Below are 27,895 nucleotides of genomic sequence, written 5' to 3'. Positions count from 1 at the left end.
TTCTGCTGATCTCCATAGCTATCTGGCTTCACCTGCAGCTGCTTCCCTCCTCCTCAACTGAGACTTAATTGGCCCACCATACAAACACATCTCCTGGGCAGGTTGTACTTTCTCATCCTCCCTCCTGTGCTTAGTGATCTGTACAGTCCAGGTTTATTGACCCACTGGCCAGTGCAATGTGAATGTTAAGCACTCCTAACTTTTCAGTAGGCAAAATCTATAGTGGTTATATGCCTGTCTTTTTGCCATGGAGTACACTTTTCAGATCCAAGCATGTGCACAAAGCAGATCCAGACCGACCAGTAGACCATGGTGTGAACAGCAAAGGCTTCGGACTCCAAACTAATTAACAATAAGCACAGCAAAGCAACTTTCCCCACTTAAATTTGTTGTTTAGTCGTGTCCAACTCTTCATGACCCCATGGACCAGAGCACACCAGGCACTCCTGTCTTCCACTGCCTCTGCTGAAATGAAAAAAGCTAACCAGGACTGGATTTTCGTGTTGAAAGGGCTGTGTGCCTCAGTTCAGTTCTTTCATGCTATTCTTAAAGTCTAACTTTGTATCTTTTGCAACCAGCTCTTGTTTTCAGGTCATGGAAGGGAGCCTAGGGTAATCTAGTCCAATTCACTGCAGTGCAGGATTCGCAGCAAAAAATCCCTCACATAGGGCGATCCAACCACTGCTTAAACACCTCCCATGAGAGCCCATCACCATCTAGGGGTGCCATTTTCTCTGTTGAACAGTGCTTAACCTCAGGAAGTTCTTCCTAATGTTTAGTAGGAATGTCCTTTCTTGCCATTTAAATCCATTGGTTTGGGTCATACCCTCTGGAGCAGAGTCCTTCAGCCCTTCAGATATTCAAAGGAGGCTTTCATATCACTTCTCAGTCTCTTTTCCAGGCTGAACATACCCAACTCTCTCAACTGACCCTTGATCATCTTGGTTGCCTTCCTCTGCACCTGTTCCAGCTTATCAGTATCCTTCCTAATTTGTGGTGCCCAGAACTGGACACATGACTCCACATGGGGTCTGCTTTTTCTAGAAAAAGCAAAGTAGGGTTGACCAGCTGCCAGTCCCTGCTCTTATACAACTACAGAACAAGGGCAGGCAGACTCCACTGCTTCTTTCAATTGCAAGGGGGCTCTGGCCTGCTAGAGAAGGGCGTGTGCTGCTTGCCTGCCCTGCATCGCCCAATAAAGCAAGGACAGCCTCTGCCACCAATAGGGTTGTGCGCCTTATTGCTCTTGCATAGTGATAATAGTTTCAAATTGAGTTTTTTTTAAAGTAAAGTGGGGGCACAGATGCTTGAAGGAGAGAACGAGAAGCAGGCTTTTTTTATAAAAGAAAAAAAGAACACACACAGAAGTCATTGGAGGAAATGAATAACTTAATGGTTTCCCAGCCTGGGCTGACTTACAAGCAGAAGCTGGCTGGCCAAGGTTACAGCATGGATGCTGACAGCATGGGGGCTCGTTTCCTCTCAAAGTGGCAGGGCAGAGCAACGCCAGGAAGGCAGCCAAGCTGTGTGTGGTCGGTCAGAAGCTCCCCTAAACACCAAAGAAGCATTGCTGCAGTTTTTGAACTCCTGGCCTTTAGGAGGTTTGTGTTGTGCTTCCTATCACACACACCAAGTTCACTTGCCAAACTCACCACTGGTTATAGCTCCTTGTGATAGCAATATGGATTTATTTATTTTTGCTGCTGCTGTTGGGGTTTGTTTTTGTGTTTGTTTTTGTTTTGTAACTTGTCCACAACTGAATGTTCCAGCCTAGACTGCATCTCTTCAAGCTGCAGGAATGAATTAGAATCAGTGTTGGGAGGGGTATCAGATGGTTATCTAGTCCAGCCCCCACTGTTACCATGTCCTGGACAGGGAGTTGTTCAACCCTTGCTTGAAAATCTCCAGCTACGGAGAGCAGCCTTCTGAGGCACAGTCTGTTCCAGTGCCAAACATTTAGTCTAAAGTCTGTTTTTCCCTTGCAGTTTGAAGTTGGGTCCCATTGCCTCTGGAGCAACAGAGAATAGACTCTGGTGCAGCACCTACAGAGCATCTCTGCACATGGCTTGCATCTCACCTCTGGAAGGTCTCTTCCCCAGCCAAACCTGTTCCTACCTCAAGTAGGAATTGTTGCAGGCCCTTCCCCATGGTGCTGCCTTGAATTATGAATGTTGTAGCTGGAGAACATGGATTGAGGTGCAGAAGGTAGACTTCCTGTGATGGGGGAGGGGTAGAACATGACACATCACTGCGTGACCCACGTGCTTGTAGCATGATTCTTGTATGAAGGCTGTAGAGGTAGATTTTTGCTAAGTAACTGGTGTTGGGCACTAGGGACAAAGGAGTATTTGTGTTGGGGGTGTGGCATTGGAAGCCTGTGCAAAAGGAGACCTACACCCCACAGCTGACTCCATGCCCCATCAACAAATGGGAGGAAAAGCAATGGCTGTGTGTCCCTAAGGCTGAGGTGGGCAGCCTTCAGGCTTGCCAGGCTGGTTTGGGGTTTTCCTCTGTCTTATGGGGGAGTTCAGTGGCATTAGATGTGAAGAGACAGTTCCAGAAATCCAAAGTTGCAGACATAAAGAGGTAATTCCCCTTATAGCACAGGGTCTTCTTCCCACTTCACTTTTCTAGATTCTGCTGCCACAGTATGCAACATTTTAAAAATTGAACCCAAGAGCAGCTTCAGAGCCCTCCTGCGACATTTGGACAGTTTATTAAAGGTTCCCATCCAGCACCAACCTTATTAACCTATGAGTTAAACACTCATTCTCCACGCCACCCTTTCACCCCCACACAGGAATTAATCTGCTCTATTTATAAACATGTTCTCTGCTGACTAATGTTTCTTTTTAAATAGTAATAATAAAAACATCAGAGCATCAGTTAAGTGATCAGATTTAATTATTGATAAGAAAACATTCATTTCTTATTCATGACAGTTATTATGGGACATCCTCTTCTGTTCTTCAGAAGCCAGCAATGAGGGTGGTGGTTTCAGCACAAGCCCAGAAAAGGGGGTGTGGGTTATGGCCTGTGGAAGCACCAGCCCCCCCTCAAGGACTGCAGCATCTAAAATAGGTGGGGATTCAGTGCCAGAAAACGTTTGGCAGCTTCAGCACAGGCTGCTTTGAAAGGGGGGAATCAGGCAGACTCACAGACTGAAGGTAAGGCTTTTTCATCATTATAACTGCAGATGCCCAAAACAGAACCGTCTAGAGGTCACCCAATGCTAAATTACTGGGTGCCGGCGACCAGGGCTGCCACCAGCACAGGCCACCGTCAAGGAGGGCTCTGGACTAAGAGAGTGTTGGGGAAACTGGGGACTCCAGCTGTCTTCAGCCACCAACCACAGGTTCCCCACCCAGACACAAACCAGGATACTCTCTGGTCCAGCTGCACTGCTGTTAGGTCATTCAGATGGAACACAAAAGAGAGAAAGAGAGAGCTCTAAATTGAGAGCTGATCAGGATTTTTCAGTGAGGACAACAGTAATTGAACCACCTGCTCATAAGTGTGTTAGGAACCAGGTCGCCCTATTGGGGTCCACCCAGCTCCTACGCTGATTGACAGGGGCTCTCCAGGGTTCCCATGTGGAGATGCCATGGGGATTCAGCTGGGACGTTCTGCATGCAAAGCAGGCACTCTTCCACTAAGTAGTCCTCTGAATGTGCCTGCCTCAGTGCTAATGGTGTCTTAAGACAAAACACAAATAATATTTTCCTTACGGTCAATTCCTTGAGCAGGACACTAAAACACAACTTAAATTGGTATTTAACCAAAGAAATAAATATGTAAAAAAAGAGAAGAAAATCTTCCCTGGATATTTACATTCCATTTCACAAGTGAAAAAAACTACAGAGGAAAGCCTATTAATAGTAAGGTGCAGTGAAACAGCAGCATGGTTGAAAAGGAAGTAACAGAAACATTCTCTAGGCCAATAAATAGAAGTGCTATTCCTCTTCCAGCCATAGTTCAAGCCTAACTTTATAAACAGAAGTCCAGAATGGCTGGAAGCGTGATTTCTGTTAAACCTCCTGAGAAGCAGGTATAGAAAGGATTCACTTGCTATGGAGATATACCCCCCAGGACACAGCCTGCGGGGCTAATCCCTCACAAGCTCTGCTGGAATAAGAGGGCTGCTCTTGCCCCCGACCCCCCCCCCCAAAAAAAATTCCAACAGGCCTTGAGGATTTCCTGCATTGATAATATAAGTGATACACCTGTCCTTGCAAGGGGGGGGGGTTGCAAGGCAGGCTTATTGCTCCCATTTTATAGGAAAGGGCTGGCTCTTAACCAAAGCCACACAGAAGATCCACCGCTGAGCTATAATCTGAAGCCAAAGGTTCTGCACTCTCTTGCTAGCAATTTGGCTGGATTCCTCCCTAAGGAATTTGTTTGTTCCCCATGGACCCAGCACCCTCCAATGGCATCCATCAGGCCATGAGGTTTATAGGGCAAATGCTAATGGAGGGGGGGGGCAGCAGCAGCAGTGGGGGCACATTTATTTGCAGGTGAAAGAGCCTATAAGTTTCACAAAGTTGTGCATTAGGAGTGAAGCTTTCTTAACTCCCCCCCCCAAAAAAAATCCCCATCTAGAAACCAGGAAACTTCCCACCCCATTGCTGCAATCCAGGGGGCGGGCAGGTGGGGGGGGTGTGGAGAGAGAGAGAGAAAGTGTTCCCTCCCATTGCTCAAATTCAAAAACCCAAACTGGAGTGCCAACAATTTGACCGGAGCAGCTAGGCCAGTGCTCAGAATGCAAAGACAGCCTCAATCCTCTTTTCGACAGGGTGGTTCCTTTCTTGGTGAAATGCAGAAGTAGCCAAATGACATTCTTTTTGTACATCTATTGCTGTGGTTTTAAGAGCCGGGGTGGGTTGTATTGCTTTTTGGGTGTTCAGGAAAGTTGAGAATTAAAAAAAATATAAACGAGCTTTTTTCTTTTCTTTTCCTTGAAAGAGAAAACTAGAGAGTCCCAAATCTGATTGCTGGAGGCTGCGCCCCCCCCCCGCCGCTCCCTCCTTCCAAGTCTTGCTTTTAAAAACCATTTGTTGGAGGGGAAAAAAGCACCTTTTTCCGAACCGCATAACCTGTTTGCTCTAGAAGTCAGAGAAGAAATCTTGAGGGCCCAAGTGAATGATAAAAGGAGCCATGTCGAGAGGTTGGCAATAAGGGCCGTCAATGAAAAAGCCACCTACAGCAGAGAGAAGAGCAGAGAAGCAAGAGGAAGAGAAATCGCAGGTTAATTAAAGAAAAGGGAAAAGTAGCGAGCGCCGCTTAAATTTCTCTGCTCTTTCAAGCTGTAAGTGGGATTTTCATTGCAAAATGGGCACTTTTTTGATACCTTTTTGGGGTAGGCGGGGTTTTTTTAGGTAAATAAAAAAATATATGGAACCATCCTATATTAGCAACCTCAAAAAAAAAAGTTAACAGTTACCTGCTCCCCCCCTTTCATATATTTGTCGGCATATAAAAAATAAGGAACCGATAGCTTATTAGGATTTTCAAGTAAAGCAGAGAAATGTAAAATACGCAGCAAAAGGGCAGGTTTACAGACGTGGTTAGTAACTCCCGACATGACAAAAAAATAAATGGAGAGGAGAGGGCAGGGGAAATGACTTCATATCAATTATTGGAAATGATTTTGCCATCAAGTTGGAAAAGAGCATAGCACCCACAGAGAGCTGTCACAACTGACCAGAGAGAGGATCTCTCTGGAAAGCGAATCCTCAATAAAGTCAGCAAGATTTGTGCTTGAAAGGTTTTTAGTGTGGGTTGGGAGAATTTCATGGCATTACCCAAAACAAAAACACACACCAAAAAACACCCCCAACCCTCAACATTTATCAAGCTGCCAATTTGCACGGAAACAAATCTCTTTGTTTGGTAAGTCTTATCTGCCATGCTTTTCCAAGCTCAGTGATGGTCTTCCTTTCATCCATAGGCCAGCAAGACAGTCAATGGTTTTATCAATACTGTTCTCGATCTGAAGGCACCCCAAGCCTCAGTCCCATTCCCAACCTCCCCCCCCCCCCGCATTAAAAATAGCAATCCCTGTACACAGATGCAAGGGAAGACGAACAGCAGACTTGATGCTGCCCATCCAAGACAGCCTTTAAAGCACCACCGCCACTGAACCAAAAAGCCAGAGGACAAAGTGGAAACAGCTGTGGAGGACGGAAAAATCACATTCCAAAGAAGCACAAATACTTAGGTGCTCACTTTCCACTGCCACCTTTTCCCAAAACCACAACTGTGGTTAACCCTGAAGAAAGCTGCTTGTTTATATACTCTGCCCCTGAAGAAGGCATCTTAAGGATAGAGCTCTTCCTCCATGGAGGTTTAGAGACCCCACAACTCAACCTCCTTTCCACACACACACACACCCCACCACACATTGACCAAGACCCACCTTGCCCCTGTCCAAGTACACCTGGAGGAGAGCAGAGTATATAAAGGCCTCCTCTGGGCAGCACAAAACCATCATAAAAAGGTGAGCCACAAATGGGTGACGTTTGAAAAGAAGAGAGCAAGAGGAACACTTTACGTTTTTTGTGGGGGTGATGCCTTAATAGCAGTTCCCTTAGCTAAGTCCCCTAGTGCCAAAGAGTGAAGAGCCCCCCCATAACCACACACAAGTCTTTCTCGAGAACAGTCTCCTGGATCTCAAAGCGAAGCAGGTATGTGCACAGACAAACCCATGGCACATGACCCAGCAAATCGCCGCTTTTGCTTTCAATGCTCGAATGTTAAAAGAAAAGGGCAGATACTGGCCTATGGCTGAAACGGCTAACTTTCCACAGCAGCACTGGACGAGACCAGAACAATTAAGGTAGCAAGTTTTCATGGGGACCGTGTTGCTGCTTCAGATTCTTAGAATTGTACAAGGTTGTGGGTGGGAGGGATGGGAAAAGGATAGGCCTTGGTTTTAGCTCTGAAAAAGGGGGCAAAAAAATTCTCACCAATGAGCTACAAGATCCCAGACTGAGCGAAGGAGGCCACAAGAACATCTGCGAGTTGGGCTCATTTATTTGAGGTTGGTTTCTTTTTTTAAAAGGTGGGGGGTGATTGGAGGAGCAGACTTTGGAATTAAAGGATCTAACTATTGGAGCATTTAACTCCAATAGATCTAACTACTGGACTTTTATTATATTCCAACGCTCTCATTTATGGTCTGAGAACTTTCTCAATTTGGATTATTTGATATGCCTGACTCATTTGAAATTTGAGGGGCAGGGGAAGAGGACATTCGAAACTTCTCTATAGCCACCATCTCTGGTTCCCAAAGTAGCAAAATGAATCCTAACACAGGAAGAGAGCATATTCTGGATCAAAAGTGTCCAGGTAACCCCCCCCTAAATTAACAGCAGATTGCACCAGAGTATGAGCAATCTGTCATACATAGACATAGCCCGCATTATCGCTGTAAGTGCTAGAGAGATATGAAGTCCTTCCAAGACCTGGGGTGGCATAGCCTAGGAAGGACCTCACAAAACCTTCACATGGAATTCATTCAAAGCTTTCTCTCTGAAGCAGTAATTGAGCCCATATTCTACTGGATTACATGACTTGGTATTTACAAAGCTAAACAAGCTTTTCAGGGGGTGGGTATTCTTCTTCTATTTTATTTTTAGTGCAGAGAGTATGTTTTTTTTAGAAAAGCAGTTACACCACATATTGAGAGGTCTAAAGGTGACAGGCACACGGAGGCCATGGCCCTGTGTTAGAAAACAGGCGAAAACTCTCCATTACAACAAGAACTGGTTTTATTATTCTTTTGTGATCAGCGTCTTATACTCTATACATCCTTCACAAGTTTTTTTTTTTAAGTTTTACATAATTTGGGTACTTCACTTAAAAACAATGATTTTAAGCATCTAAGTTTATTCCCTATAACAGAAGGCTAGTATAAGTTATTTTGGAAAAAAAATGAGGTAACCATTTTCACAGACCATTGTTTGCTTGCTTCAAGTTTTTAGAGAACTAAATTTGCATTTTCTTAAAATAAAAAAGTAGGAAAAGATGCTTCTTTACAAATGGTTTTTGCTCAAGTATGCGTTCAAAGAAAACCAGGATTAAAAGCAGGCAGGACGTCCTGTCAATCTGCCTGTGTCACTTTTACTTCTAGCATTCTGTACTGTACTGCAGTGGTCAGTCAGCCAGAGGGGACTGGTTTCTGCCATTTGCTAAAAGAAGGAATAATGGGGCATTGGGTAGGTGGGAAGTTTCATAACTGGCAACAGAAGCATTCTCTTGGGCAAACCTAAAAAGAGAAGAAACCAAGAGGACTCCAGGTAAGTCTAACCATTGGAAAAAGGCAAGTTGTCTGTTTGCTTGTTTAATTGAGGAAAGAGGAAGCTTTCCTAATTTGGCCTCCTGGTGGCTACCCAAGGTCAAAGCAGCCAGTATGTTGGGGGGAAAAGGTCACCCTCCCCTGAAGCCAACTCCCTCCCAAAGCAGACCAGAGCAGACAAGGAACAGGACGTGGTGGTTCGTTAGGGGCCTGCAACTAGTTTTGTTGTTGTTGTTTTTTTTAAAAGGAGAGATTCAGCTAGAACTTTGGCTGGAGTTTGTTTCACAAGCCTGCTATGGTGGCAAATACAGTATCAACACCCTGATACGTGTGTGGAAGGGAAGCACATCCAAAAGCTGTCCCACTGGGGCACTCGCCCCCCTCCCTCTGCAGAAGGCCTCAAAGCAGAAAGAAGAAATGCAGCTCAGACAAATAATTTGTGGGAGTTTGTCCTCTTAGGCGGGGGAAAGGGGCTGGAAAAATACAACCAGGTCTCTCTCTGCCTAATTTAACATTCTTGTGGCCTCACTAAGAGTCTGTTGCAGATGCTTGTTTTGTTTTGTTGGGGGAGGGGAAAAAGAGAGTAAAACAACAAGTGTTTTCCTGTTTGAAGGGCCCTGGGTATTTTCACCTACATGTTTCTTTTCAGAAATCAGAAAGCAGCAACAGCAGTTATTCCAAGAAGATCGAGATGGTCAGGGAAACTTTCCCAACATGCAAACAGCTTCACAGAGGCAGAGAGAGAGAGAGAGAGAAAGGGAAAGAGAAGAAAAAATGGGGGAAGGTGGGTGGGTGGGTGGGTGGGAACCTTACAGCCAGGAGCAGCGCTTCTGTCCCCAGACTCAGCACCACAACCAAGCAGTCAGACATTTCCAAAAAAGAGAGGTGAGGATCCTTTATGCAGAGAATGAGGGCAGCATTTCTCCACGCAAGATGCTGGGAGTCAGCGATGGGCCGGGTAAGGTGGGAGGGAGAGGGAAAGGGGCAGAGAACGACACAATTTTAGGTGGCCAATTCCCTCAGCCGCCCCCCCTCCTGAATTTCTGCCCAACTTTCCAGAGCTATGATGAGAGAGAGAGGCACGAACACTGTGGCGCTCTCAGCCTTTTCTCCAAAACTCCACTAAGGCAGCTCCCATTTCTCCACTCTGAGGTGAGAGCCAAGTGTCTTAAGGGAAGGGACTAAAAGAGCAAAACATTAATATCAGCTGCAGAAGCTCACCCAACCTCTGAGCTGTGGATGTGGGGAAGGGCCTTCTCTGTGGCTGCCCCTTTTGTGCTCTGGAACAGCTCTTGCCGCTAGGAATATAGAACTACAGAACTGCCGAGTTGGGAGGGGGGCCCCCAACGGTCTTCTAGCCCAAAGCAGGAATCACAGCTAAAGAATCCCTGATTGATAGCTAGATTAGATGGTTAGGATTCCCCCCTAATGCTGAACTGAAGAATGGCTTCCATTTCCACCCGTTTTGGTTTTGCCCTCTGGTACAACAGAGACCAAGAGTGCTCCATCTAATGTATTGCTCTCCATATATTGGAAGAGAGCAGGGCTTGCACATTCCCTCAAACTCCTCTTGTTCTGGCTGCTTTTAAATGTACAAGGAATGGTCGGAAGAGCTGGCTGTGACTTGAGTTTCCAAAACCCCTAACTGGCTGCCCCCCCTCCACTTTGCCAAAAGCAGTCTTAAGAATGCAGTGTTCAAACCTGCAGGAACCTGAGTTGCAGGAAATGGTGCAGGCAAACAGCACCTGGGAAGGATGTATCCTCAAAACAACAAAAGCTTCTGACTCCTTCAATGGAGGAATGTATCACAGCAAATGATTCAGGGAAGGGGGGCAGTTGGGATTCCACAGGATCCGGACCGTATCGCTGACTCCAATGGGCTTTGCTCTCATTGCTGCATAAAACTACATTCAAAGTAATCCAAAGAGCCAGGGGTTTTTCCCCCAATTAAACAAGACAAGGTTGTTGTTGTTGTTGTGGGGGGGGGGCAGCATTGGGGGGGGGAGAACTACACACTTTCGGAGGAAGGAGTGTTGAGGGTCTTTTGCTCAGCACACCAAGTGGCACTGCCTAGTTTTTTGTTTGTTTGTGGGCAGGAGAGTAAGCAGAGCCAGTTGGACTTGCTCACACAATCCTGTAGGAGGAAGAGTTCACACATTACCTTGCTCAATTAACAGCCATTGCAGCTATTGTTGCTCAATATGAGATCTGTCGCTGTGGACCGCTGCCTCTCGCCAAGCCCAGTTGAGGAGAAGAAGGGGTGCACAGCCTCAGGTGTGTGAACTTAACCACCACAACAACTATGACTCTGTTAACATGAAAGGGACCCAGGATTGCGTGGCTTCAACACTGTGTCTGTGTGTCCCCAAAAATAGAGCAGTGACAAAGAACTGGTTCGCTGCAGATTGCAAAGAGGACCCAAGAAAGCTGTACAGCCACCAATAAGCCAGCCATTTTGGGGGAGAGTTGGGCGGTTCAAGTCAATCGAGCATTGGCCCTTCGGGTTCCTTTGAATGGAGTACGAGATGGCTGTAAGAAGGTAGGAGAGCTACTCAGGCAGGGGAAAGAGAAGTTCAAGTTCTGGTATGAAAGGGGAACAGGCAGTTAGAACAAGCAACCCTTCCACAGTCAGGCAGAAGCAGGAGGAAGGAGGAAGCTACTCCAACCAGAACAAGAGACACGGCAGGGGCCAACAGCCTTCCAGAGAGACAAAATGAGGTGCTGCGGTTTATCAACGTTGCTGGGGAGCCAATGATTCCTCCCAGGCCGCTCCCAGAAGCCTTTGGCTCACGCCCCATGAGATAATAAATACTGTACATACATACAACATGGCCTGTGGGGTCACGTAAGGATGAGGCTGTACATACCGTAAGCTGGTGCGGCAGTAGCTGTGCTGTATCCATAGGGTGCCCCATAGCCTGCAACAGAAACACATGGAGGGGGCAAAACTGATTTGTCATGGCAGAGTGTTGAGAAGAAGCAGATACTTGAAGGGGACCTCAGAAGAAGCCTTCAGGCATTTACACACTCAAGGAAACTCGAGTATCTAAAGGAAAAGCATTCCCTGCCCGGAAGTTGAGTGGGGCAGTTTAGACTACTGACACCCTACCTTAAACTGAGCCCCAAGGCAGCTAAAACAATTCCAAAAACTTATGGCAGAGAATCTGGGTGGGAAACCCTTCTGTTTTTAAACAAACGCCTTGACAAAAATGCAAATGTGCAGACTCATAACCAGTGCTTTTTCTCTAGAAAAATAGGTACTGGTCCTCACCATGAAATTGTTACAGTAAGTGCCACCCCTTTTTAACAAAACAAAACAAAAAAAAAAGAGATGCTGTACTGTGTACCCTTGATTGCCCCATGGAAAAAAAGCACTGCTCATAATCCCCAGGTTTGCTTGGTTTTTTGGCGGAGGGTGGAGAGAACTTCAAAAATGTAGGAAGTCTCCAAAGGTTTGCATTCAATGAAGATGGAAGCATCAATTTAATCCAAAACAGATGCCTATTTTGTTATTCCAAAGTAGACTGCTGGCTGCAGCTCTGCCTAGCCACCACAAAGTGACACGGCACATTTGGGGGGGGGGAGGGGGGAGAGATATGGGAGTAGGTGGCACATTCATTAAGATCAGAGGAACATGCTTAAAGCACAGGCCAGTGTTACCTGCTGGGTGCTGCTGAGCTTAAAAACCAAAATGGGGAATTGGACCCTGTTCTCTCCCAAGTCCTAGTCAAGACACCCTAACAACAATACCACACTGGCGCTGCTCAGAATCCTCTCATCCTCTCAGCCAGGGTTGGGGTACCTGTGACATTCTAAAATCTTGCTGGCCTCCACCTCCCATCACCCTTGACTGTTGGGACATTCTGGCTGCTGGGATCTGGAGCGCAGCAACTCCTGGAGGGTGGGGGACGAGTCGGTCCCCATTCCTGCCCCATGCAAAGCTTGACCCAGTGCTCCCGAGATGTGGGGTGGACCTCTGCAGCTGGGCTTGGCTCTCCGTTGCCACAACTGGGGGACACGCCTGGCTTGGTCATACCTGGTGCTAGGTAGCCAGTGGCAGCTGTTGCCCCAACAAATGCGCCCCGTGTGAGGGCACCTCTCCCTCTTCCTCGAGCCACCTGGACCGCTGCAGACATGGCTGTGTTTACGATCCCTTTTGTCTGCATGGAGAGAAAAATGCAGATGAGGCACAACCAAGGAAAGATGGATCCCAGGTAGCTGGACACCTGGGCTATTCAGGATACCCAGAGACTGTTCTCAGTGGTGCTCAAAATCTGATGCTGTCTCCTCATTCAAGAGAGCAAGAAGCTCCTTGAACAAAAGAGCATAATAAAAGTCTGCTGGATGAGGGAAGTGGGTCATTAGTCCAGCATCCCATTAGTCTAGGGAAGCCTGCAAGCAGAACCGGAGCGCAAGAGCAACTCTCCCCTCTTGTGGCTTCCAAAAACTGGTATTCGGAAGCAGAGCAGAGCCATCATGGCCAGTGGGTTAATGAGAGCCCTCTCCTCTGTGTATCTGTCCAATCTCCTTTAACGTCATCCAAGATGGTGGTCATCCCCGCCTCCTGTGGCAGGGAGTTCCACTGTTTAACTATGCATGAAGAAGTACTTTCTTTTCCCCGTCCTGAATCTTTCAACATTCAGCTTCATTGGATGTCCCCAAGTTCACATGTTATGAGGGAGAAAAACTTCTCTACCGACTTTCTCCACACCATGAATAATTTTTATAATTTTTTAATAAGATTATCGTGCCACCTCTCATTTGCCTTTTCTCTAAACTCAAAAGTCCAAAACGCTGCACCTGCCCCCTTGATCACCTGGGCTGCCCCTTTCTGACCCTCAATGCTTAGGGTCAAAATAAAGATCTTCCCCTCGTTTTGTAGCACTGGGGACAAAATGTGTTGTGCTCTGGAGAGTTCTTGGCTCCTTCAGATGGTCTCTTCCTCTCCAGTATGTTTGCATGAAGAGCCTGAATCCAATACCCTTTTCACTTTTCACGTTATAACCATCTTATTCCTTAATTACCTTCTGGCTCCATCTGCTCTGCTCTTCCTGCACAGTGGAAAGTAAATATGCTCTGTTCTGGGGCCTCGTTTTAGAAACCACATACACACAGGGGAGCAGGCCCAGCCAGGGGCAACTTATCTGCAAACCCTCTCCATGATTCAGGCACTCTGCCAGCCTACCCAAGGCTCAAATCGCCAGTTCAGCTCATGGCAAGTGCCGAGCTGAAGCTGGAAAGCAGGACAGACGCTCTCCAATGACCTCATGGTGTCCTGTTCATTGGGGGAGATAGGAAGCCCAGCGCACTTGCTCTTTAGATGTCCCTTTTATGAAGAGGCACTAGTAAGACCACTGATCCCCTGCTGGTGAGGCTCGCTGACCTTCCGGAAAAGCAAAAATTTGACCTTTTCCTGTTAGGCAAAGATCGTAAGACGAATTGGATGGTCACCAGATTCTGTTTACAGATCTGTAGGCGCAGACCATCCCCTGACCCAAACTAGTGTGTTAAGAAAATCCCCAAACTCTGTTCCATGGGTGACTCTGGGTCATCTCTCTGCGGTAGCTTATCTTAAAGTTTTAAGTGTCTATATACTTACTGCATTTACAAATTTTAAATTTATTGTTGTACATTGTTTTAAATATTTGTTTTCCTTCTGGGATTGTACCCCCAAGTGTGTTTTATAAGCTGGTCTCCGACCCTAATAAATTATCTTGCTTGCTTGACTTTATGGTGTGTGTGTGTGTGTGTCTCTCTCCCCCCCCCCCGCCCCGGCAGAGCTTTCTTGACTGTGGTCTCACGGTAAGGGAGCAGCCTCAAAGGAACCTGGAAGAGCCAGGTCCCTGATACCTGGTGGCAGCTCCCCAGGTATAAAAAGGCTGCTAGATCAGTCCAGCATCTAGTCCAGCACCCTGTTCTCACAGAGGCCAACTAGATGCCTGTGGAAGACCAGCAAGCAAGCCCCAAGAGCAAGAGTCCCCTCGCCTCCCGTGGTTTCTAGCAGCTAGTATTCGGAAGCACTGCTGCCTCCTGGCAGAACTGAAGGAGGAGACAACATTTTCTCTGCTTTCACTGAAACAGAAGGCTCAGACTGAGAACCTCTGCTGCCACAAACTGGTTGCTGAATCTGACCATCCCACCAGGAGAAGCAGCTACCTGGGCAGCTCCAGAGAATCCTCACCCAGTGGACCCAATCCATTTAAGTCAAGCTAGCATCCTCCAGAAGACTTGGACTGCAGGTTCCTGTCAGTGCCGATTTGTGCTGGCTGGGGCTGATGGGACTTGCAGTCTCAAACCACCAGAGAGCACCACGCTGACAAAGACTGTTTTAATTAAGGCTTTGAAACAGGTGGCTGGTCTGCAGCCCATCAGCTGGTGCTTGGTCCAACTCCTATCAGCCAGCATGGCCAACGGGCAAGGATGGAGGGAGCTGCACTCCCTCCAAGAGGAGAGCTAAAGATCCCCCGTCCCTGCTAGAAAGTTCCAAAATCAGCTATCGGGTGTCAGAAACCTTGTTTCTGCTGCACTGGCCAAGAGGAAGCAGCTCACCCAGACAACCCTCACCTGGGGCAGAATCTTCTTCTTTTTGTTGGCAGCTGCGTTGGGGCCGGAGAAGAGCTTCTCGAGAGCTGCCAAAGCTGCGCTTGCCTTGGCCACCTTCTTGTTGGGACCAGCCCCACGGAACTTCTGCCCATCTACTTCTACCTGGAAACAAGATGCCTGGTTTTACACCTGCCACTCTGCGTCCTCCGCTGGGAGCCACCCAGCCTCTGCTTGGTGCTCTCAAGTCCACTACTCTTTCCCATTTGGCACAGCAAAGGTGGGGAGAATCTGGAGCCCTCCAGAAGTTGCCGTACTCCAACTCCCACTATATGGGAGCTGCTGATGGGAGCTGCATTTCCATCACATCTGAAAGGCCACAAGATTTCCTCTCCTGCCTCACAGGTTATCAACATTCGTTACCAAGTCTACGCTCCACAGCAATACTTCTGGGGGCCTATATATGATGATGCACATGATATCTGCTGTACCCACACATTTCAAGGTGCAGATTTAACACATTTTAGGTGTTCAGTAGCCACCCTTTGGAACTCCCTGCCAAATGACACCAGGCAGGTGCCTCCACTCTTCTCTTTTTTGCACCTGCTAAAAACATTTTTGTCTAGGCAAGCTTGTACAGTCATGTAGAATGTCTTTTGATCTCCGTTTTAGCTTGCTGTTGGTTTTTTTAAACATGTGAAACCACAGTTTTTAACTGGTTTTATTCATAATTTCATTGTTAAAAACAAAACAATCTCCTCCTCAAAGTGCTTTACAGCCGAGCAGTACATAATTCCTATGAAGTAAATAAATCAATTCTGTTGACTGACTCTCTCTCTGGGCCAGGACCTTGTACCCCATAAGCAAAACTGAGGCCAGGAGGCCACCATGTGCTTCCCCCCTCCTCACCTCCATCACGAAGCGCTTGTCATGGCTGCCGCCTGTCTCGGAAATGAGCTCATACTTGAGACCTCGCCGCTTCTCATTGAGCTCCATCACCGGATTCTTGCCGCTAGCCGTGAGAATGGGACCCTGAGTTCTCACCTGAGCAAAGTAAAATGCGTCAAAGTCAAGCACATCAAACTGAACTGGCCCAAGATACAGACACACATACTTCTAAGGCAGGGAGAGGCAGACTTCAAAAGCTTGTTCCCCATCCCACCCCACAGACCTCAGGGGCAGGAGGAGGAGTGAACACACACTCAGGATTAAGGAACAGGAGTCTGAGTATTCCTCAGCCGAAGAACTTGGGGTGGGGGGTGGGGGAAGGAGTCAGAAATCCTTGGTGATCTATTGCTGGTAACCCAGAGATCTTCCAGGAGGTCCTGATCTCTGAGTAAGAAATGGTTAGTCAACTGGCAAAGACACAAACACACACACACACATGAAATGCAGCAATGGAGACAGCTGTGCTAGCAGTGCCCGTGGACCACATTAATCACTGAGCTAGCACGACCCTTGTTTCAAGTTTCTCATGTTGCCATAAACATGTATTTGTAAGCCAAAATTCATACGGCGGCCCTCTTGCTTATGAAATTGTGTGGCAGCTGGAAAAGAAAGCCCTATGAGGGATGGCCTGACCACTGTATTCCAGGCATATGGTAACGTCAAGGCTGCACTGCTGCAATGCACTCTGCGTGGGGCTGCCCTTGAGTCTGGTTCTGAAGCTCCAGCGACTGCAGAGTGCGGTGGCCAGATTGGTGGTGGGGTCACCCTTGTTGAGGCATCTGCACTGGCTGCCCATCTGCTAATGAGCCAGGGTTAAGGCCCTTGTATTAATTCACAAAGCCCTGGACAACTTGGGTCCAGGGTACCTAGGACCCTTATATCCCAGCTTGAGCACTCAGATCATCGGCAGGCATGTCATGTTGGCGAGAGTCCTTCTGAGAGTAACAAGAAGCTGAGCCTCTAGTCCTATCCAGTCTTGTGGAACGCTCTGCCACTAGAGATTCCACAGGCACCTTCTGTCTCAACTTTTAAATACACTTTGCTATGAAAACTTTGCTATGCCGTCTGACTTATGCGGGCAATTAAGAGTACATTGTTCTTGCACTGTCCTCTCTTGACGCCTGCTGAAAACATTCTTGCTAAGACAAGCCTTTCCACATACTTAAGAAAGTTAATGTGAATTTTAACGTTATGGTATTTTGACTTTATGTATGTTTTAAAATACTGTAATTTCCCCCTTGATTTCCTTGTTTCATCTTTTCTGTAAGCTGATTTGAGGTATTTTTTAAAGTAGTGCATAAATTTTACGAAATAATGTGTAATAGCTGATGTCTCATTTTAACTTTTCAAATGTATGGTTTTAGGTACAATTGTTGCAAATCGCTCTGATACCTTCCTCCTCCTCCCCAAAAATGAGGGCCACTGCTGTAACAAGCCACTTGCCCTCTTTCTTGAAAGACCCCCTCAACCTTCCACTCTGCCTGAAATGGGAATCCCTGGGCTCAGAAGGCCAGCTCAAGCACAGCCAGAGCAGCCAGCGCTTCCTGTTACCATCCGGCACCTGCTCAGACGCTACAGATCACCTTACCTGCTTCATGTTCATGCCCCACACAGAAACCCGTGTTTGCTAACAGTAGATCTGTACCCATCTCAAAAGTCAGAGAGAGGCAGATCAAATGAGCCACTGAACAGCTACAGACTGTTCAAGCAGGTTTCCTTTTAAAAGAAGAGCAGGGACTCATGATTTAGGAGCAAGGACCTGTGACAGCTGGAAAAAAACCATTTTCAGATTTTTGGAAGAGTTTGTAATGGCTGGGGAAGCTGCACAAACAGCCACGCTGGCTGGGACTGAGTCAAGCTCCATCCAGGAGGCCACAGGTTCTCCATCACTGCTGTGCAGATGTGTGAAACATCCTTGCTGTCTCCTTGTTCAGGTGTCCAAGAGACACGGTGTCACAGCACGATGTGGTCTGTGTGGAGGACTGCCACAAAAGAGCAGAAAAGCAAAACAACTTTGTAGTTGTATAAAGAGTTTAAGGGCTTAGAAGTATTTGTAGACTTTTTCCTGTTACCCCCAAACTCTAACGGAGGCCTGCCCCCTGGCATTTTCAATTCTAAAAAAGTATCTCAGGTCGAAGGCCCGGAAAGACTTGGGTCAACTGCTGCTGCCAGTCAGAGAAAACAGTATTGAGTTATGGACCTGTGTGTGGCCTCATGCCTTGGGCTATAGGATTTCCCCCACATTAGTGTAGGGAGGAGGGGCAGTGTCTGAGGCTGAAAGAGAACAAGGCCTTCAGTTGTGGTTGCTGCCTGCAGCTCTAGTGTTGAGCACTAAATTCTCTAATGTTCAGTTTTCCCATTTTGAGATGACATTCTAGATATCATACAGAAAAATGAGTGGACACGGATGCAAGTTTCTAAAGGAGGTTCAAGCTAGGGAGGGAGCTGGATAGAACATGCAGCAGCTAAAGAGTTCGGGGAAATCTCTTTACTGCCAGAAAGATTAATGCACAGAGGGGGGAGGAGGAAGATCCCAGAATCACGGAATTCTAAGAGACCACAGGGTCATCTAGTCCAGTGTTTCCCAACCTTGTGCCTCCAGCTGTTTTTGAACTACAACTCCCATCATCCCTGACTAGCAAGACCAGTGGCAAGGGATGATGGGAATTGTAGTCCAAAAACAGCTGGAGGCACAAGGTTGGGAAACACTGATCTAGTCCAACCCCCTGCAATGCAGGGGTCTCAACTAAAGCATCCATGACAGATGACCATCCAATCTCTGTTTAAAACCCCCCAAGGAAGGAGACTCCACCACCTTCCCAGGGAGTCCATTCCACTGTTGAAAGGCCCTTATCCTCAGAAAGTTCTTCCTAATGTTTAATCAGGATCTCCTTTCTTGTCATTTGGATCCATTGGTTTGGGTCCTGTCCTCTGGAGCAGCAGAAAACAAGCTTGCTCCATCTTCCAAGTGACAAACCAAGAGCCCTCCAGACTAGGTTGATGGAATCCCAATTCCCATCAGCTCAAGCCAACATGGCCGATGATTAGGGATGATGGGATTTAGTTGTCCAGCAATATCTGGAAGGTGCCCTGTTGAGGGAGGAGACACAGAAGCAAGAAGCATTTGCACCCTCTTCTCACTAGAATGGCCTCTCCACCTATTTACTATCTCCCACTTCCTCACTGGATGACGACTGAACAACCACCTCCAAGGTAGCAGAGGTGTCAGTTGTAGAGTTTCCAGTATTATTGCTTGAGTTTGAAGAGACTGTCTCGTTTTTGCCTTCAGTGTCTGACTTCTCATCAGAGCTCGTACATTCCATGTCCACGTCGAAACCAGTGGGGTAGCCCATTGCTTGCAAAACCTGCATGTACATAAAGAAAGAAAAGAAAAATCACTAGGTGACTAGATAGCATATTGAACCTGCCCCTCTCTCCCCTTTTAAGAACAGACCTTGCGTTTAGGGTGACCTGAATTGAATTCCATTGCTTGACCTGTTGAGAAGGAGGAAGGAGCAGCCTTACCCCAACCTAGTGCCAACTCATTAGGCCTGATGGGAGTTGTAGTCCAAAGCACCTGGAGGGCACCAGGCTGGGAAAGGCTGAACTGGAATACTTCCTGTGCCCAATAGCAGCTTCCAAGCACTGCTGACCCTGTGGATATCATGAAGCAGGGCTGTGAATACTCCCGGGTTTTTGTAAAAACGAATCCAAACTAAATTTAAATATCTGCTCCTAGAAGACATTGACTCCTGAATCCTGTATAAATTATGCAAATACCCAGATCTTTTCCTATTTTGTTTTGCATTTCATTGTGTTATTGTCTTCCTTAGTGGGATGTGCAAACCACTATTCTGAATAAGATTGGGTACAGGTTTATGGGACCCCTTTGGGGGTGGGGTGGCCTGAAGAAGTTTGGGAACCACGGATCTGAATCCTTCTCCATGGTCAGTATGCCACATTCATGAAATTATCTGTGGCAAGCATGCTGCATCCCGGCATCTATAGGAAACTGAAAACTGTATGATTGAAACGACCCAGAGTCTAAATGTCACTGCTTTACATGGGGCTTAAACCTGTTTTGCCTTTCCATGGATTGTGTGAAATAAGCAGCAAGGAGAGACAGTATGGTGTAGTGGCTAGAGTGTTGCACTTGGACTTGGGAAACCAGGGTTCAAATCCCCACTCAGTGGAACAGACTTCCAGGAGAGTTTTCAAGCAGATGATGGATGGCCGTCTGTCCTGTATGATTTAGTTGAGATTCCTGCCTTGCAGGGGGTTGGACTAGATGACCCTCAGGGGTCCCTTCCAACTCTACAATTCCTTGGTTCTATGAAGCACACAAAGTGTGACGTTGGGCCAGTTACTCTCTCTCTCTCTCAGCCTAACCTACCCTCATAGGGTTGCTGTGGTAATTAACTGGAGAGGGGAATGAGCCATGCACATAAACTTGCACTCCTTGGAAAAAATGCAATCAATCAATAAAATATATGACGTGTCATAGCATGACCTTTCCCCCTGAAATTAGTGTTTTTCGCATTATTTTCAGAACTGGGGCTCTTTCATTAAGAATACCAACGCTGACAGTTTGATGAGAAATCATTCATTCTCTATCCCAATTAGAGAGATAGAGAGATAGATGCTCTAAAATGCACAGCAGGGGGTTGGGGAGGGAAAGAAGGAATATTCAGCAACTGGATGGGAACGGACAGTGCCCTAGGAAAAAACAGAAAGAGCTTCTCTCAAATACTTTGGAGGGACTTTCATGTTCAAAGTGAGCAATGCATAAAGGAAAAGTTTCTCTGGGCTCTGAAACGAAGAAGAGGAATCAAACCGCTGCCAGATGAACTCTGAAGAACGAAGGCCTCATTCGGAACACATGAAAGGAACCACTTTTTGATTTATTTTTTGAAGACAGGTGGAAACACTGCAGGGCCTCTCATGACTGAGAATATGCCAGCCTGGGGCGGGGAAAGGATTCCTCCTCCCCGCTCCTCCTCCACGTCCTCCTTCTCAACCTGGCTGGAGGTGACCTTCCCTATCAGCTATCACCAGGGCCTTGTCTTAAGGCTGCCACCTTGCTGAGCTTAAGGATAGGGGAAGGGCGCTGCTGGAGCAAGCCAGTGGCCCATCTGCTAAGCAACCCATTCTCACAGGGACCAACCAGTAACCCACAAGCAAAACCTGAGAACAAGAACACTCCCTCCTGAAGCATATTTGCTGCTATGTTCTTTAGTGGTATAACGTTTAAGAATTTAGGAGGTGCCTGCTGGATCAGGCCAATGGCCCATCTAGCCCAACATCCTGTTCTGCGAAACACGCAAGCTGGATTCAAACATAAGAGCCACACTCTCTCCTCCTGCCGTTTCTAGAAACTGGTATTCAAAAGCAGTGTTTCCCAACCTTGTGCCTCCAGCTGTTTTTGGACTACAATTCCCATCATCCCTTGCCACTGGTCTTGCTAGTCAGGGATGATGGGAGTTGTAGTTCAAAAACAGCTGGAGGCACAAGGTTGGGAAACACTGTTCAAAAGCATTGCTGCCTCTAATTGTGGAGAGCAGAGCAAAGTCATCCAAAGTCCTCCCCTCCAGGAATTTGTCTAATCCACTTTTAAAACCAGCTGGATTAGTGGCCATCACTGCCTCTTGTGACAGTGAGTTCCACAGTTTAACTCTGCACTGCATGAAAGGTCTTTTCCCCCCCCCTGCCCTGAAGCTTCCAACATCAGCTTCTTTGGATGCCCACAAATTCTAGTGTTAGGAGAGAGGGGGGGAAAAGTTTTCTCAATTCACTTAGCCCATACTAGTCATAATTTTATAAACTTCTGTCACATCACCTCTTACCTGCCTTTTCTCTAAACTAAGCTAAGCCAGGTCTGGGTCTTGTAACAGTCCAAATGGTTTACCACTTGGCAACCACATCTGTACAATGCCTTGGATTCCAAAATAGAAGTAGCAAATAAATAGAAGAAAATAAATAAAAGCAAATCAGTGCTGGTAGGCTATGGAGTCGTTCTAACCTGCCTCTATGTTTAGTCTTAGCTATGGTTTGCTGAACACATCAACTTCAAACTAGAGTTCATAAGGCTTGCTTGTTTTAATACACCCTAGTCAAGATTAGCCTTACAACTTAACCATGTGCTTTTCAGGGTTAATTACGGTACTTAAACAGCGGTTAACTGAAATCAAATGCTTTCACTTGCGCTAGAGGAGGGACAGGAAAAGCCCAAGGTTCAAGCATGTGAAACTAATGCACTGCTTATTGTTACGTTCATGCTTTGCCTCTGTGACCTGAGAAGACAAAGCTGGCTACTGCGTTTGAACATGTTTTAACCGCAGTTTGTTCAACGGATCACAAGCAGCCTCACAGAGAAGCAAACAAGTCACAGGTTTCTTTCAAAGCTTTGTTTGTTTCCCAGCTGCTCTTGCCTCCTGCCAAACATCTGGGCTACAGTGGCCAAACAAACCATGGTTAAGAAAAGCTGTTGTGGCACATAGTTTGGTCTCAATGCCAAACCATAATTAAAGCTTCAACCAGAGCCAGGGCCTTCTCAATACTGGCTCCGACCTGGTGGAACACTCTGTCTCATGAGACCAGCGCCCTGCGGGATCTTGATTTCTCTCCGCAGGGCCTGTAAGACAGAGTTGTTCCGCCTGGCCTTTGGCTTGGGATCAACTTGATCCCCTCCCCCTCTTTCCTTTTTCCTTTCTCCTTCTATTTGGGGACTCCCCTGGCTTTTTTCTGGCCCACGTAGGACCAGTCTGGATAGTTGGCCTTGGTGAAGATTTGACGTTTTCATCCGCAAAACGGTTTTTGATTTGAGTTTCTACTGAAATGAGGCTGCATTTTAATGGTGTGTTTTAATCTTGTTTTTAAGTTGTATTTTAATCAATTGTTTTATACCTGGTGTTAGCTGCCATGAGCCCAGTCTTGGCTGGGGAGGGCGGGGTATAAATAATAATAATAATAATAATAATAATAATAATAGCAAGCCAGAGTTACAAGGCAACAACCCATGGCTTCACATCGCGGCTTGCTGAGGGGTACAAACCATGGTTAGCCTGCGAACTGAGTTTGGATGTTCAAACAAACCACCTTTTTGGCTCTGCCACACAACTTTACCTTCACTGCAACATGAAGCTTGGCGGTTTTCTTGGAAGGCCCTGAAGCTTCATACGTCGTGCCATCCACATCAACTGACATGGTGAAGACCGGGGCATGGACAGGGCCGGACTGAGAAAGGAGCTTGTACTGCAATCCAGGCCGTATCTGATTGAGACGCATCAAAGCATTCATGAGATCTATTGCTTTGCTGTCAAGGACTGGAATGGGAGAAGGGGAGAGAGAGAGAGAGAGAGAGAGAGAGAGAGAGAGAGAGAGAGAGAGAGAGAGCGCTTGAGATAGAATGAATTGGCAGTTGCCACATAGTGACGTGGGGTGAAAAACTTTCCACAGCCAATTTCCCACTGAAATGCTGGTTCATAAAATTAATTAGTAGCAATGAATGAATGAACACAAGGCATTTTGCCACAATCACCAGCGTATGCCCTCCGCATGTTGGGCTACCATCATCCCTGGTCCATTGGCCATGCTGGATGGGGCACCACACTGGCTACCCATGCTTAAAGGATTCAGTAATGCTCAAGGCACACATTACAGTGCAAGCTCTCATGAACTAGAGTCAATTTCATCAGATGCACGATATGTTATCCTAAATTGGCTCGTGTCCAGAAGTAGTGGGGTCAGAGAAAAATGGAATACAGAAAATGCAGGCTATGGCGGTTATGTCAAACCTTAAAATGTATAAAAAATTAGGCCAGTGGCAGCAGTGTTGGTGAACCACTTCTGAAAATTTTCAACTCTACACTGTTCCTTTTTAGGTGAGGCGACCAGAACGCCATACACAGTACAGTCTTACCTTGGTTTGCAAACAGAATGCGTTCCGGGGGGGTCATTCGACTCCTGGAACCATTTGGAAACCAAGGCGTGGCTTCCAATTGACTGGCAATCGGAAGCCGCACCGGACATTCGGCTGCCGAAAATTGTTCAAAAACTGGAACACTCACTTTTGGGTTTCGATCGTTTGGAGCCAGTTTTTTTCGGAAGCCAAGGTATTTGAGATCCAAAGTACGACTGTATTCCAAATGCTGTCACGCCATAGATTTCCATAACAGCATTGTGTAGGCAGTTTTATTTTCAATTCCTTTCCTAATGATCCCTTGTATGAAACTTATCTTTTTCAGAAATGAAATAATTGGCAAAGACCCCTCCGTAAGTGGGGCCAACCATTAGAATTCAATAAACACTTAGCAGAACAGCCTTCCCCAACCCAGCGCTCTTCAAATGTTTTGGGCAGCAACTCCTATCATTCTTGACCACTAGCTATCCTGGATGGGGCTAACGCAAGCTGTTGTCTAATAACACCTGGAGAGCACCAGGTTGAGGAACACTGCCAGAGCTATCAATAGCCTCATCCGCCATAGTTTTCAAGCCACAGTCTACAATCACTTGTAGCACTACCATAAGGGTACAGGCCTAGAAGCTACTGAACCACTGCATACTCTCAAACACCAATGGTTGTGTAGAATGGCTGCATAGATCTTCTGTTCCAAGAAACTGAGCACATTTTTCAAGATGCCTCAGTGGATGCTCCAAGTCCCAGGGACAGGGCCTTCTGATGCCATTGGAGACCCAACTCTCATCAGCCCTAGCCAGTATCGCCAAGGGTAACCCAGAAGGTCAAATATTCCTCATCCCTACTTGTAAGTGCAGTACTGTGGAAGGAACAACACATATACTACCACCCTACCCCTCGATCAACTTGGGGGTCCCTGCCTCTACTCAATTCCCACAGCACTTCAAAGGCTTTCGAATCAGCTCCCTATACAGCACTTTGGCTCCTCCTTGGAGCAAAACAGAGGGAGGTGGAGATATGACAACTTACTTTTCCTCAAGTTACGCTTCATCTTTTTATTTGGGTCTTTCTCATCTCCCAACCCATCTTCAAAAGGCCTCTTCAAAGCGGAAGAGCCTGCACCTACAAAAGATAAAACTCTCATTAGGTGGGTTTTGGAGATGGACCAAAGTGAGCATTCAAACAGTGGGAGTAAAAAAAAACACCACACCATACCCACCCAAACATTTGTTAAGTTAAAATTCTGATTGCAAGTAAAGCTCTTCTGTAACTTGGCTAAAATTCGCACAGTCTCCCCTAATAATTCTGCACTGCCCTCATTTTGTATTCTAGTCTTGCCAATTCCCCAACTCCCACTGAATCAGCGTTGCCAAAGCAGCTGTTGAGAGCCTGGAGATCTGGTTCAATCCATTCCCATCCGGCTTCAGAATTTTCAGTGGGCATTGCACACGCATTTCCAATAATATCTTCAAGGTCTAAAAACTTGGTCTTTTTGGTTTGTTTCTTCAAAGAAGGAAACTCTGATTCTCGGAAATGTGAATTCTGTGCAGCCCTGCTTACTGTTTCCAAACATTGCCATTCACCTGGAGCCTCAGCGGAGAGAGCAAATTAAACGTATCAGATGATTAAGGCTTGTACTTTGATGTCTCTGGCCCAAATCCAGCTCCCTCTTACCCAGCCATCCACTGCTCTTCCCATCAAGACCACTCAGCAGATCACTCCCTTCTGCAGCTGAGGGATGCATCCCGTGAAACCTGCAGTAGCACTTTATGCAGCTATGTGTGGAGAAACAAGAGACTGTGGCACAGACTTGTCCTGCCTCAGAGGGCAGAATTAAACCTAAGGTGCTTAAGTCAAATGGATGGATGCCTATTAGGAAAACTTCTCAATAGCAAGAGGAGCTGGACAATGGAACCCATGACCTAGAGGGTGGTGTGTGTGTGTGTGTGTGTGTGTGTACCTGGAGGAGTCTTTGAGCAGAGGCAAGGCAGTCACCTGTCCCCAGCTCTGTGCTACAGAGACAGCTTTACACAGAACTCAGCAAGCTAAAGAGCATTAAAGAAAACCCTTAACACTCCAAAAATGCAAGGAAACAAGAAACCAACAGGAAGGCGATGTGGAAAGTGAAGAAAGATAGATATGAAGCTTTCTAAAGGAAGAACAAGCTGGCTTGTGGAGGAGGTGAGGACCACAGCAGAGCTGGGCCAAAGGCCTAGAACAGCCTCAGAGAGCTGCCACTCGATTACAAAGAAAGCAGAATCTTTTTCAACCCAAGGGCCACATTCCTTTCTGGCAACCTTCAGAGGGCCACACACTGGTGGTGGGAAGGGGAAGAGGCACCAGTAGGTAGAGCACAAATATGTTTACCTTTGTACAGAGGGCTGGTTTCTACACATGCTCTCTCACACACCTCTCCATCCTCCATCCAGGCAAGCAAAAAGGCATTTTCAGAGCTCACAGTCACATTCACAGTCAGGAAACACACACAGGGAGGGTATTATTCTGTACTAGTGAAATGTAGCCTGGAGAGAGTGCCAAGGGCCATGCAGTCGGGTCTGGAGGACTGCATTGGGCTATAGGTGGATTGATGGTGTGTGACGTAGGGCCAGGCAGCTTAGTAATTTTAAACAAATAATGAATAAGGGCAGCAGATTGCTGCAAGGATAAAGTTGCTTTGTAAGCTGCCTAGTTTTCTGCCAGGGAAAGCCAGCACCCTCATTGGAAAGGAGGTGACTTTCTCCTAGGTAAACCTGCAAAATGCAGTTCAATTACAAGGGACTCGGGGATAAATTAATTCAACGAGGCAATAACTTTGCTGGAGGAAAAGTAGGAAAGCATGTCCAGGGATGCCATCTGGATACGGGTCGCTGTTGCCATCAGCTGTTGCCTAGACAAAACTTCCTACCAGCTGTATTCTAATGGTCAGTTACTAGTTTTACCGGATTACAAATTTAGGTGTTTCTTACCAAACTCAGGGTCCTAGATGGGAAGAGGTAGGCAGAAAACATTTACTTTGTTTTGTAACTAAAAAAAAAATGTGTTCATGGGATTCTTACTGTTAACAGAGATGGATCTTATTACCGGTGGGAATTTAACTGATTTACTGCCAGAACATTGGAACTGTCTTGAGATGGATTTGTTCTGTGTTTTAATATGTATTCCGGGGTTTTTTTTTGCTTACTGAATATCATTCTAATATTGTGTGTTATTTCACAGAATCAGTGAATTGTAGAGCTGGAAGGGACCCCAAGGGTCATCTAGTCCAACCCCCTGCAATGCAGACATCTCAGCTACAGCATCCAGGACAGAGGGCCACCCAACCTTTGCTTAAAGACCTCCTAGGAAGGAGTGTCCACCACCTTTGAGGGAGTCCGTTCCGCTGTCAAACAGTGGGGTTTCACTGCATTTTGTTGTCAGGTCCTTTTGGCTCCCCTTCCCGCAAGAAAGGAACGAGGCATTAAGAAACACGAACAGCTAGAAGAATGTTAGCACTGGAAAGGTCCCTAGAGACCAACTACAGGTGAAACTCGAAAAATTAGAGTATCGTGGAAAAGTTCCTTGATTTCAGTAATTCAACTTAAAAGGTGAAACTCATATAGGAGATCGACTCATGACATGCAAAGCGAGATCTGCTTCTACTTCTCAGAGGTCCAATCTTGCTCAATTTGCAATCCTTGTTTTGCTGATTTCCTTGAATATTCTAATTTTCTGAGATTGTTAATTTGGGGTTTTCATCAGCTGTATGCCGTGATCATCACAATTATAACAAATCAAGGCTTGACATATCTCGCTGTGCATGTCACGAGTCGATCTCATATATGAGTTTCTCCTTTTAAGTTGAATTACTGAAATAAATGAACTTTTCCACGATATTCTAATTTTTCGAGTTTCACCTGTATTGTGCTTGATGCAGGATATACAGTGCAGAATGCATATCCCTGAAAGATGCCTCCTAGTCTCCCTGGACTGTTTCCATGCACAAGCCTTGCTGACAGATCAGTCATGGTCCAAGAGGAGATGGCAAAGTACAATGCCATAAAGGACCAACAAACTGCAACAGAATGAACAGGGCTGGGGCAGGGATGCTAAAGAGACAGCACATTTGCCCTAGGCCAAATATTAATGAGGCTCACCGGCACATCCTGTGTGGGTATAAATAAGCACTGGATTTCCACAGGCACAAGTCACCTGGGAAC

General features: G+C 46.5%; 1 protein-coding gene across 8 annotated transcripts in view; it reads right to left on the bottom strand.

Moving 5' to 3' along the window:
• Positions 1-2,886: 2,886 nt before the first annotated feature.
• The window catches only part of STRBP (spermatid perinuclear RNA binding protein), a 120,145-nt gene continuing 95,136 nt past the window's right edge, over positions 2,887-27,895 (bottom strand). For 6 of the 8 annotated variants that reach the window (XM_079962068.1, XM_079962064.1, XM_079962065.1 and 3 more), the window contains 8 exons: positions 24,729-24,821; positions 22,907-23,106; positions 18,991-19,149; positions 15,746-15,880; positions 14,861-15,001; positions 12,333-12,456; positions 11,164-11,214; positions 2,887-5,197 (listed from right to left, as the gene is read on the bottom strand). In XM_079962068.1, coding sequence (XP_079818194.1) covers positions 5,103-5,197; positions 11,164-11,214; positions 12,333-12,456; positions 14,861-15,001; positions 15,746-15,880; positions 18,991-19,149; positions 22,907-23,106; positions 24,729-24,821 — 998 coding nt within the window. In that variant the 3' untranslated portion in view covers positions 2,887-5,102. Of the gene's footprint in view, positions 5,198-7,751; positions 8,267-11,163; positions 11,215-12,332; positions 12,457-14,860; positions 15,002-15,745; positions 15,881-18,990; positions 19,150-22,906; positions 23,107-24,728; positions 24,822-27,895 lie in introns of those variants that run through there. The other 2 variants (XM_079962066.1, XM_079962067.1) reach the window with 1 other exon arrangement.

The sequence above is a fragment of the Podarcis cretensis genome (assembly GCF_951804945.1).
Source record: "Podarcis cretensis genome assembly, chromosome: Z".
Classification (NCBI taxonomy): domain Eukaryota; kingdom Metazoa; phylum Chordata; class Lepidosauria; order Squamata; family Lacertidae; genus Podarcis; species Podarcis cretensis.
This window is presented reverse-complemented; position numbering and strand designations above follow the sequence as displayed.